The sequence below is a fragment of the Odocoileus virginianus genome, chromosome 15, assembly GCF_023699985.2.
Source record: "Odocoileus virginianus isolate 20LAN1187 ecotype Illinois chromosome 15, Ovbor_1.2, whole genome shotgun sequence".
Lineage (NCBI taxonomy): Eukaryota > Metazoa > Chordata > Mammalia > Artiodactyla > Cervidae > Odocoileus > Odocoileus virginianus.
The window spans coordinates 23,593,598-23,606,011 of NC_069688.1; the positions used below are offsets into that span (position 1 = coordinate 23,593,598).

At 41.7% G+C, this 12,414-nt stretch overlaps 1 protein-coding gene across 2 annotated transcripts in view; it reads left to right on the plus strand.

Moving 5' to 3' along the window:
• KCNB2 (potassium voltage-gated channel subfamily B member 2) overlaps positions 1 to 11,553 on the plus strand; it is a 441,301-nt gene extending 429,748 nt beyond the window's left edge. For both annotated transcript variants that reach the window (XM_070477152.1, XM_070477151.1), the window contains exon 3: positions 3,785 to 11,553. In XM_070477152.1, coding sequence (XP_070333253.1) covers positions 3,785 to 5,941 — 2,157 coding nt within the window. In that variant the 3' untranslated portion in view covers positions 5,942 to 11,553. The remainder of the gene's footprint in view (positions 1 to 3,784) is intronic.
• The last annotated feature ends 861 nt before the right edge of the window (positions 11,554 to 12,414 follow it).

Sequence of the window (12,414 nt, forward strand, 5' to 3'; positions counted from 1 at the left end):
TGGTGGTCCAGCAACTAAGACTCAATGCTACCAAAGCAGGGGGCCCGGGTTCAATCCCTGGTCAGGGAACTATATCCCACATGCCACAACTAAAGATCCCACGGGCTGCAAATAAAACCCAGTGCAGCCAAATAAATACATAATAAAAAAGAATGTACTCCAAATTATGTTGTGTGCATGCTAAATTCTCAGGTGCTAAAAGTAGCTATATTCAGTGCCATCAACTAGACCATTAGACTGTACTAGAACTATACAATGTTCATTATTTCCCAAATTAGATAGCAAAGTAAACTGACCTATGATCTAGCTTGGATTGTGGAGTCAAGAAAAATTGAAGGTCCATGTTGACCTGCTTTGTTCTTTGTCTAAAAGGTTGGAAGACAGGAGAATGGTTTCATTTGTATTTCTACTTTTTCTTGCTCTTAGGGGTGATAAACCTAAATAAAATGCATCCAAATGGGCAGGTAAACAGAGAAGAAGAAATAAAACATCTGGACTATGGGTTATCAGTGCAAGAATGATGGTAGCAATCTCAGTATTTAAAAATGCCCAAAGGTATATCAGCAACAGCATGACCTTCTAGAAATAGAAAAGGACCTAGTTCCTTATGGTAAGAACATAAAAGTAGATGCAACCTGACCAATGCTTCCCAAGAATATTTATGTGACGGAATATTGTAAATATCCCCTTCCATTAGCCTCTGAGGGTAGAGCCTCAGGGTGAGCATTCCTGACTTGTCCTTAATAAACCCTCTGTATCCGCCGTGCCCATGTGTGGTCAGTCGCTCCATCTTTTCCAACTCTTCACAACCCTATGGGTCCTCTGTCCATGAGATTCCCCAGGCAAGAAGGTTGCCCTTTCCTCCTCCAGGGGATCCTCCTCACCCAGAGATCGAACCCACAGCTCTTATGTCTCCTGCATTGGCAAGCAGATTCTTTGTCACTGGGCCACCTGGGAAGCCTGAATTCATTATCCATGGGTTTATTTAAACCTTCTTGAGGGTGTTTCTAACTTTAGCCTTCAGAGTTTCTTGCTGCAGATGAAGAGAGCCTTCATACTCCTGTCATTCATTGATTCACATTTTTAAAGGAACGCCTGAAGTATATTCAGGTAAAAAGTAGTTTTGTTTAAGAAAAAAACACATAAAACACTAGTAATTAAATGCTGTTCTCTAAGTTAAGAAACTGTAAATCTTTTAATATCTATGTTGCATTCTGGAAAAACTATGGTTTTCCTTTATAGTGATCTAAGAGGAAAGGTGGGAGTTGGGAAAAACAGGAAGAAAAAACAATGAAAGGTATAAATGAGTCACAAGAAAAGAAAAGAGCCAGAGTAAGGAGGAAAATCCAAAAGCAGAGAAACTTAGAAGGATAAAGAGGAGAGAAGTTCAGAAATTCTAATGTCAGTTATAGTTCATTTTTTCCACAGACTCATGTTTACTGAGCTGTGTCGTCTCAAGATACTTAATCATTGTTTGCTGAACACTGAATGTCTAAATTAAACAGTGTCAGGATATTTTTCTCAGAGCTACATTTATTTACTTAGCAACATATGTGTGCCACAATCTTCACAAAGCCATGAAGTAACTATAAGTGCTGTCTTCATTTGACAGATCTGTAAACTGAGACACAGAGAGGTGAGGTCATTTGCCCAAAGTCATATAGTGAACAATAAAATCAAGCTCAGAGGTCAGAATGACTGACCAAAATTCAGTCACTGATCCCCTTTTTCCTTTTTTTTTCCTCCCCACACTGAGAGGCATGTAGGATCTTAACTCCCTAACCAGGGATTGAACCTGCACCCACTGCATTGGAAGGTGGAGTCTTAACCACTGCGGAGTGTGAAAGTGTTATTCACTCAGCTGTATCTGACTCTTTGCGACCTCATAGACTGTAACCTTTTTTCTTTCTTGTGCTGAGTCTGAGTTATTGTATGCAGGATCTTCGATCATTTTCACGGCATGCATTATCTTTTAGTTGTGCTGGGATCTTGACTTGCAGCATGTTAACTCTTAGTTGCAGCATGTGATGTCTAGTTCCCTGACTAGAGATTGAACCCAGGTCCTCTGCATTGGGAGCTTAGAGTCTTAGCCACTGGGCCATCAGGGAAGCCCTCTCCCTCATCTTTATTTTTAAGCATAAAATTTACTAATCCTTCAAACTTTAAGTAATAGTTTAGTATATTTTCTTAATACTTTAGTATTGTATGCATTTGTGCTCAGTTGCACCCGACTCTGCAACCCTGTGGACTGTAGCTGGCCAGACTTCTCTGTCCGTGGGCAAGAATACTGGAGTTGGTAGCCATTCCCTTCCCCAGAGTCTCTTCCCAATCCAGCGATCGAACCTGGGTATCCTGTATTGCAGGCAGAGTCTTTATTGTCTGAGTCACCACTGGATTGCTGGGGAAGTCCCTCTTTTTACTTCTTATTGAGTGCTTCCTCTTTCCTTCCATGTCTGACATCACACTGCTATTCCTCTGCCCTGAACCAAGATCACCTTGGACAATCATTAGCTTCTTCTTTATGAAACCTTTCTCAACTGAAAGAAGTTAGCTCATAATCTTCTCCTTCATGAGGCTGGCCAGAAAGCCACATGGCCCAGGATGAAGGCTCCTTGACTTGGTTCTATCTTCAGCGCTTGCCAGACAGATCACATTTGTTCTATGGAAGCATTGCTGTACCAAGGCCATGTTATCTCTCTACATATAGGTCTGCGATCACTGACTGATCAGTGATCAGTCACTTATCCTCTTTTTCCATTTTTATTTATTTATTTAGGTCACACCTTGAGGCATGTTGGAGAAGGCAATGGCAACCCACTCCAGTACTCTTGCCTGGAAAATCTCATGGATGGAGGAGCCTGGTAGGCTGCAGTCCATGGGGTCGCTAAGAGTCGGACATGGCTGAGCGACTTCACTTGCACTTTGAGGCATGTAGGATCTTAACTCCCCAAGCAGGGATTGAAACTGTATCCACTGCAGGTAGAGGTGGAGTCTTAACCACTGGAAAGTGTGAAAGTGTTATTCGCTCAGTGTGTCTGACTCTTTGGAATAAAACTTCTGGCAATCATGACTTTTTTCTAGCTTATATAGCAGGTATGGCAATTCATATCAAGAAACATAAACTGGGTGGTTCAGAGAGAAAAATTACAAAGAGCTCAGAGCGGGGAGGGCTTCCCCGGTGGCTCAGGTGGTAAAGAATCCACCTGCCAGTGCTGCAGATGCGAGAGACATGGGTTCCATCCCTGGGTTGGGAAGATCCCCTGGGGGAGGGCACGGCAAACTGCTCCAGAGGAGCCTGGTGGGCTACAGTCCATGGGGTTGCAAAGATAGGATACAACTGAGCATACATGCACACACACAAGAAAGGGGAGATGATTGTTCCCCAAAAACTCTTCCAGAGGGGCCTAAGAACAATGGGCGGGGGGTGGGGGGGATGGGTTTTTTCAAATGGATTAGACCATAGAATTTAGACCATTGCATTAGGTTTCTTTTATATATTTATATATATATATATCACCTCTTTTTTGGATTTTTTTTTTTCCCATTTAGGTCACCACAGAGCACTGAATAGAGTTCCCAGTGCCATACAGTAGGTTCCCATTAGTTGCCTATTTTACCCACATTAGGCTTCCAAGTGAAAAGAAGTGAATGTGTTTGTAAAGTTACCTTCTTGGAATACCTTTGAACAAGGCATATCACTTAAAAAACAGTGAACCCCTATGTCTCCTGGCTGTGCCTAAGCACCTAAGAGGCGCTGCTGACTCACCTTTCTTTTCTTTTCCAGATCTTGGCTATCGTGTCCATCTTGTTCATCGTCCTCTCCACCATCGCGCTGTCTCTGAACACGCTGCCAGAGCTGCAGGAGATGGATGAATTCGGACAGCCCAATGACAACCCCCAGCTGGCCCACGTGGAGGCCGTGTGTATCGCCTGGTTTACCATGGAGTACCTTTTACGGTTCCTGTCCTCACCCAACAAATGGAAGTTCTTCAAAGGCCCACTGAACGTTATCGACTTGCTGGCCATCTTGCCCTATTACGTCACCATCTTCCTCACCGAGTCCAACAAGAGTGTGCTACAGTTCCAGAATGTTCGCCGCGTGGTCCAGATCTTCCGGATCATGCGGATCCTCCGGATCCTGAAACTCGCTCGGCACTCGACGGGCCTGCAGTCCCTGGGCTTCACCCTCAGGCGGAGTTACAATGAACTGGGCTTGCTGATCTTGTTTCTGGCCATGGGGATAATGATATTCTCCAGCCTGGTATTTTTTGCCGAGAAGGACGAGGATGCTACCAAGTTCACAAGTATCCCGGCTTCCTTTTGGTGGGCCACCATCACCATGACGACTGTCGGTTATGGAGACATTTACCCAAAAACGTTATTAGGGAAAATTGTGGGAGGTCTCTGCTGTATCGCAGGGGTTCTAGTGATCGCCCTTCCCATCCCAATCATTGTGAACAATTTTTCTGAGTTTTACAAGGAGCAGAAACGCCAGGAGAAAGCCATTAAGAGGAGAGAGGCTCTGGAGCGCGCCAAGAGGAACGGAAGTATCGTGTCTATGAACTTAAAGGACGCCTTTGCTCGAAGTATGGAGCTGATAGACGTGGCCGTAGAGAAGACTGGAGAGTCGGCCAACACAAAGGGCTCCACAGATGACAATCACCTCTCTCCAAGCCGGTGGAAGTGGGCCAGGAAGGCTCTGTCGGAAACCAGCTCCAACAAGTCTTACGAGAATAAGTACCAGGAGGTCAGCCAGAAAGACTCCCATGAACAGCTGAACAACACTTCTTCCTCCAGCCCGCAGCATCTGAGCGCCCAGAAGCTGGAGATGCTGTACAATGAAATCACCAAGACGCAGCCTCACTCTCACCCGAACCCCAATAGCCAGGAGCAGGCCGAGAGGCCGTCCGCCTACGAGGAAGAGATAGAGATGGAGGAGGTGGTCTGCCCGCAGGAGCAGCTGGCGGTGGCACAGACCGAGGGCGTCGTGGACATGAAGAGCACATCCAGTATCGACAGCTTCACCAGCTGCGCCACCGACTTCACGGAGACGGAGAGGTCGCCCCTGCCGCCGCCCTCCGCGTCCCACCTGCAGATGAAGTTCCCACCCGACCTCGCCGGGATAGAAGAGCACCAAAGAGCCAGGGGCCCCCCCTTCTTAGCCCTAATCAGGGAGAAGGGGCCCGCGGCCAGGGAGGCCACTCCAGAATATGCTCCGATCGACATAACTGTGAACCTCGACGCCGCCGGCGGGCCCCAGGGTGGGCCCCACGGCCCCCTGCCGACGGACAGTGCCTCCGAGAGCCCCAAGAGCTCGCTAAAAGGCAGCAACCCGCTCAAGTCCAGATCGCTCAAGGTCAACTTCAAGGACAGCAGAGGCGGAGCCCCGCCAACCCCGCCCAGCACAGCCAGGCCGCTGCCGGTCACCGCGGCGGACTTTCCACTCACCGCCCCCCAGCTCATCAGCACCATCCTCTTAGAAGAAACCCCCTCCCAGGGAGATAGACCCTTGCTGGGCGCTGAGGTTCATTGTCAAGGACCTTCCAAAGGGCTGACGCCTCGGTTTCCCAAGCAGAAACTCTTTACTTTCTCCACCAGAGAGAGGAGGAGCTTCACGGAAATCGACACAGGGGAAGATGATGACTTCTTAGAGCTTCAGGGGACCACGAGGCGGGACAAGCAGGCAGACTCCAGCCCAAACTGCTTGACAGATAAGCCTAGTGATGGAAGAGACCCTTTAAGAGAAGAGGCCTGTGTGGGCTCTTCCTCTGCCCAGGACACAAGTCACAACTGTAGACAAGATGTTTACCATGGTGTGGCAGAAGTGAAAAAGGACAACAGTCAAGAAGGGTGCAAGATGGAAAACCATTTGTTTGCCCCAGAAATTCATTCCAACCCGGGAGACACAGGTTACTGCCCCACACGTGAAACCAGCATGTGACTAGTTACAAAAGCAATAATAACACTAAAACAAACAAACAAACAAAAAAACTTGTTTCTTAAAAATGCGGTTAATAATGCCTGTGAACTAAAACGTGGGAAGCCCCTCCCTCCCAAAAAAAGTGCATAAAATGTTATTTTTGCATGGCATGAACAGTTTAGTTTCAGTACTGTTTAAATAAAGAATCAAGACTCCATTTTTGTAACAAACAAAAATGACTGAAGAACACTGAACAAATAAAGAGAGCTCTATTAGGAACCGTATTCTGCCATGTCTGACATTTTTGATCCTTTCATTTCAAATTACAGAGTTTCGACTGTGAGCTTTTCTGTTATGATGAATTTTAGAATTTGCACATGAAAGGATGAAATGTCATTGCATGCGTTCATAATTGCGAGGTGCAAGGTGCTTTGAGCTTGCAAAATGCATAACTTTGTAAATAATGGGGCTTGGGATGCAGAAGTGTCAAGAACAGACGGAAACAAGTTTCTGAGACACAAGCACTTCCTTCACAGCTACTGCCTGGAGGAGCTGTACAGACTTCTTGTTGCAAAACTGCAACCTCTTCTTAAACCATCTCACATATCTTGCTTTGGGTTATAAAGCTATTATAAGTACATTTGTTTAAAGGAATACAGTATTTTTATTGACTGATGATATGACTCACAGGGTGCATTTTTCTTTTTTGCTTCTGCTTAGTTGTGGCATTTGTGGTTTTATTTATAAATCATGAATAAAATAGGCAAGATGCAATGACCAGATATCCAAAAACTTGAAATTGAGGCTTGAAATTTTGCCAGTCAATTACATATCCCTAATATTGTGGGGGAAAGTATGTATCATGTCACAGCCTGTACAGAGATGCATTTTTAAAAAATCTGAACATACTTAAAAGGTGATATTACACAACTAAACTTTTTTTTAATCGCACTCCACTTTTGTAAATCAGTTCTTTAAAAAACAAAAACAAAAGCTATATATTGGCCACCTAAAGATGACTATTTTCCACTTGTATCCAACATAACCTTTTCTGTCTAAAAACCTAAAGATAGAATGTACATATGCCAAAATGGGAATTCCAAAAAGTGATTTTTGGCAAACTAAAAGCAGAGCTATTTAAGTCAGACTGCCACCCCACCCACCCCGACCACATAGATAGAGGTGAGTTTGGAAATGAGTTACCTAGAAAGAACCCTGCCCTGATAATGGATCTCAGTATTTCCCAGTGTGAGGAGGGAACACGGCCAGGTGAGGGGGGCTGCAAACGCCAGCAGCACCATCCTGTAATTCCAGCACCTAGAAACACACCCTCACGTTTCCAGCGCCCCCAAGTGGTGGAGGATTGAAAGCAATATTTCCACCACTTTTACTGAGAGCCGTGAAATGCACAGATGTTAGGGTAGTTGGCGCTCAGTTCAGTTCAGATGGCTCTAGGGGTAAAGAATTCGTCTGCCAATGCAGGAGACGCAAGAGACGCAGGTCGATCCCTGGGTCGGAAGATCCCCTGGAGGTGGAAATGGCAATTCACTCCAGTTTTTTGCCTGGAAAATTCCATGGACAGAGGAGCCTAGCCGGCTACAGTCCATGGGCTGGCAAAGAGTTGGACATACCTGAGTGTCATGTCAACACACAAACACACACAGGGTATTTGCTGGTGGCTGCCTTGTTGGTTAAGACTGTGCTAGAAGCCAGTTCATTTGGATCCACTTTGCCTTACAGGAAATCAAAGCTGTAGCTCCAGAAATCTAACTACCTGCTGGGTAATCCTGAGTAAATCTTGAAAACCTCTCTTAGCCTGTTTTACTCCAATAAAAACTAAGACAAACTATTTCTAAGTTACCTTAAGAGTTCAAATTAATGTGATTGCTTGAGCTCTCAGGAATGTCCAAGTTTTGCCTCCGAATCATACATTTTGTGTGTGTGGATGTGTGGGTGGGTGTGAGTGCAGGTGTATAGTTCAGGGAAACAGGAAAATTCTGGGACAAATTTAAAGCACAATTTTTTGTTTAAGGAAAAACATTCCAAATTTTATCCTATATTTTAAAGGAAAAAACGCATCAGAAAAAGACAACCCAAATATTTAGAATCTAACTTAAGGCTTTAAGGAATAACATGTCTTTATTAACAAAATCTGGTCATTATATCTTAGATAAGAAAACCAGGATGGTTCTTAGTTGAAATCCAAGAACTGCTAAAAATAATTTTAAGCATTTTTTCGTTGTTCTTATTAGAATTTCCTAATGGTTTTTATGTTTGTTTCAAAACACAACTTTTAAGAGTGTATGGTCATTAATCATTGATATTTACATTAGTCATACTTATTTCAGTGTCTAAAACTACATATTGCTCAGTTTTTGTAAAACTAGAGTGTCTGACTTTTCTATATATAGTTTTTCAAGTAAACAGATATATCTGCTGTTAGATGAATAGCAAATAAGTCATGAAAATTATTTTCTTTACATAGTCTCATGAAGCAGTTATTTTCTGATGTCTCTGTATTGATGAATCTCGTTTTTTAAAATTTATCTGATAGTTTACTAATGCCAACCTGTCTTGTGTCCATTAGGCCTTCTACCTGAGAATCCTGCTCCAGAATGTTTAATATTAAAAATCTTTCCTAGATAAGGAATTCTAGAATTTCCCCCAAAAGATTTCTCCCTAAAACATTTTTCTGTTAATATTATTTTTTTTAAGTTTAGAATTTTGGAGAACCTCCTATGGAAAATTTAACCTTCAATTCTTCTTAGCCCCTCTGAGCCAAACGTCTTTGGCTAGGAAAAAATAAAATAAAACATTCCTCAAAAAAACCCACAAAAACACAACTTTTGACTTTGTCGTTTCGCAAGAAAGCACCAAGGGTTCCCAGAAGCTCTTGTGCAGTGCGTCCTAAACCTTCTCAGTGAACTAACTGCCTCTAATTCAGAGGATGAACATATTTGCCTGGACTGGTCTGGGAATATACCAAGCACAGAGATCTTGCAAAGTCTTATGTTTTATGTTAAAAAGTCATGAAAATGCTGCATTTTACTTCATAGCATATGCTTCAATATAAAAGAGTTGATGTTTTTTCTTACAGTACTCACCAACTACTGAAATGGATACTCACTTAACTTTACATACCTCTTTTTGTATTCCCTGGAAAACACACCCCCAGTTTGAGAAGCACTGCTTGAGTGGCAGGGACACAGACTAACTCCCTGAGGGACCCTGGGGGTTTCTGCTGCTGGGAGAGCCCACTCAGTATCACCTAGCTCAGTGACTAGGGACAAACATCAATGAGGAAAGGCTATTTGAAAGAACTCAAAATAACACAGTCCCAGGTGTAGTTAATTCAGTTCTGCTGACCATCCTAATGGATATAAATTGCCACAAGGTTGTTTTAACTCAAAACTTGAAATTGATCATAACAGAATAGAAATGGGTATGTGGATATACATCTTGGGCTGGATCACAAATGCAAGAGTGACACCCAGACTCCCTAGAGTTCATTTAATTAGTTTCTAAACATTTCCACTAGAAATTTCTTCATTGGGGCACAGCCAGCAGCTTTGAAGCAAGCATTGAGATCTAGCACTATACTAATATGAACTGGATCTGGTAACAAGAAGAGGATGTGCTGAGTGTCTGTCCCCATTCATCTCCTGTCAAACGCATCTTAGTCGTGTAGACATGAGGAAAGTCAACAACTCAACTATTTTCTCTTGAAATTTGAAAAGAAAAAAGTGTGTAGAATATTTTAGAGTTTTTGGTCATGTTTAATCCTCACAACAGCCGCCTTCTGAATCAGGTGTTATTTATCAATAGAAGACCAGGGAAGTTATGAATCTTGTTCATATTCACACTTGAACTTGATGAAGAGTAGAACGAGACCTCATTCACATCCTGTGGCTTCACGTCCCGTGTTCCAGTGAACTACAGGAAAGTCTGTTTAGTTAAGGAGTGTTTTTTCTCTGTTAATATTCAAAATAATGACAATAAAAACAGAGGTGTATTTATTGTTACACAGTTTGTTTAAAGCAGCAATGGATCATGCCAAATGCTAATGACTTGAGATAAATGACATCGATTGTCTTTAGCACATACATTTGCCCTTTTGGAATTCTGGTCATAAGATACACATCTCTGGATTAAAGAGAAGAATTTATTATTCATGACATAACATGATATACACGTTAGGCAAAGACTGAAGGAAGTCACTGATTTTCTAGGAAAAAAAAATAAAGAACTTTAGAATGGCTGAATCTAAGTTCAAAAATACTGTCTAATAGAAGTTGATTGGCATTTCACCATTCATTCAGTAAATATGAGGTGAGCACTCCTATATTCTATAGAAGGCATTGTGCTTGGTGCTAGGGTACAGCCCCCAGCCTCATGGACTTACTACCCATTTAAAACCAGATTGAGGGGACTTCCCTGGCATCCAGTGGTTAGGATTCCAAGCTTCCTGCACTTCCACTGCAACAGGGACAAGTTCCATGCCATGTCAGGAAACTAAGATCCTTCATGCCATGTGGTGTGGTCAAAAAGTACATAACATTAACAACAACAATAAAACCAGGCTGAGGATCATTTGGGTTACTGGAAAGTATCTCTTCTAAATATGGAAAAATCATTCAGTTATCAAACCAGGAAAGTATATGACAAGAACAAGTAAAATTTTTTTTCCAAAGAACTGTTTTCCTAAGAAATAAATGGATGGTATGAATGGAAGTTTGATGCATAATTATTTCTGAATCACAGTTTAAATTTACAGTTGAGGTAACAAATTGTTAATCTGATTGAGTAAAGCTATGAGTTGTCTTTCCCTATTATCCGGTAAATTGAAAAATAATTCTTAGATATATTATTTGTCAAAGTAGCTAATAATAGTCTATCACTAATAAGTAGAGCAAAATTTAATACCAGTGAAGAAATCTGTACCAATTTTATATTTTAATAGTTTGTTGATGGTTATTTGGTTAAAAACTAAGCATTTTAATGTTTTTTTCTTACTTCCCGTTGACTATAGGCAACATTTTAGCAGTCTATCAATATTCTCTATTTAGTCCTCTGAATTTCTAAATGGAAAGTGTTTAAAATTCAGTAATAAAGAATGGTTTAGCTTGACTCAAGGGATTTACTTACTTAGGTCCATGTGAATTTAAAATATATTGGGTGTTTTCCCACTTCAACTGCCCTCACCCAAACAGAACTAAAAAAGAAAAGAAAGAAGAGACTACAAAATCTAAATAAAAATTGGAAACACTCGAAGGCCCATCCCTAATAAGAAAGGGAAAAGGTCTCAATTCCAAAATCTTGGTGAACATTCTATATTATTGAAGTTAGCACTTACTGTAATATAATGCTATTCTTTTAGTGATGTCAATTACAATTGCTTCCACTTGACTTTTTAAAATAGCCTGACTTAATTTCATAAACCTGTTTGCCATTGCCATTAATGCATAATCTCTTCCTTATTAAGTCTAAAAGGGTTTTAAACTATAAATATACATACAAAGAAAGGAAGGTGGGAAATTCTCTTTAGTAGTGAGACAATGCAAGGCCAGCAAAAGATACTGCTGCTGATGCTGCTGCTAAGTCGCTTCAGTCGTGTCCGACTCTGTGCGACCCCATAGACGGCAGCCCACCAAGCCCCCCCCCCCCCCTTCCCTGGGATTCTCCAGGCAAGAACTCTGGAGTGGGTTGCCATTTCCTTCTCCAATGCATGAAAGTGAAAAGTGAAAGTGAAGTCACTTAGTCGTGTCCGACTCTTAGCAACCCCATGGACTGCAGCCTACCAGGCTCCTCTGTCCATGAGATTTTCCAGGCAAGAGTACTGGAATGGGGTGACAATTGCCTTCTCCCGCAAAAGATACAAATACCCCCAAAAATGAAGAAGGACTAAGAAATAGGTAGGTAAACTAAATGTGTTTGTAAGCCAAAAAATTTATATTTGGTACGTGTGTGTGTGTGTGTGTGTGTATGGATGTAATTCTTGTATGTAACTGAAACTGCTTATTAACATGAAATATGATTAAGATCATAATTCCAGCTTTAATCTCTCTCCTGAAGAAATTAGTTCTTATTATCTAACAGATATTTCCATATTTCTGGGGTAAAATACTTCATTCAACAAACATTTACTGTCTACCTTATGCCAGAAATTAATTTATGCACAGTTCATTCCCTCAGTTTCACACTTTAGCAGAGATTTCATATTTAAAGAGACTATGTTCCCAAGTGAAATCTAATTCCATAGCTTCAGCTGGAAATAGTATGGCAATATGATTGAGTTTGTTGTCTGAGAATTTCTGTAATCCACTTTTATTTTTTCTCAGATTCATTATTTATTTTCATTCTTTAGAATCTGAATGACCACCACATAAGCTTTCTAAACATCCATGCTTAAAACTATAGTAGCTGTCTGAAAGTTAGTGATAATTTATTTCAGTGTAGATATTGCCCACTTCAACCAAAAGATATAAGATTCTGAC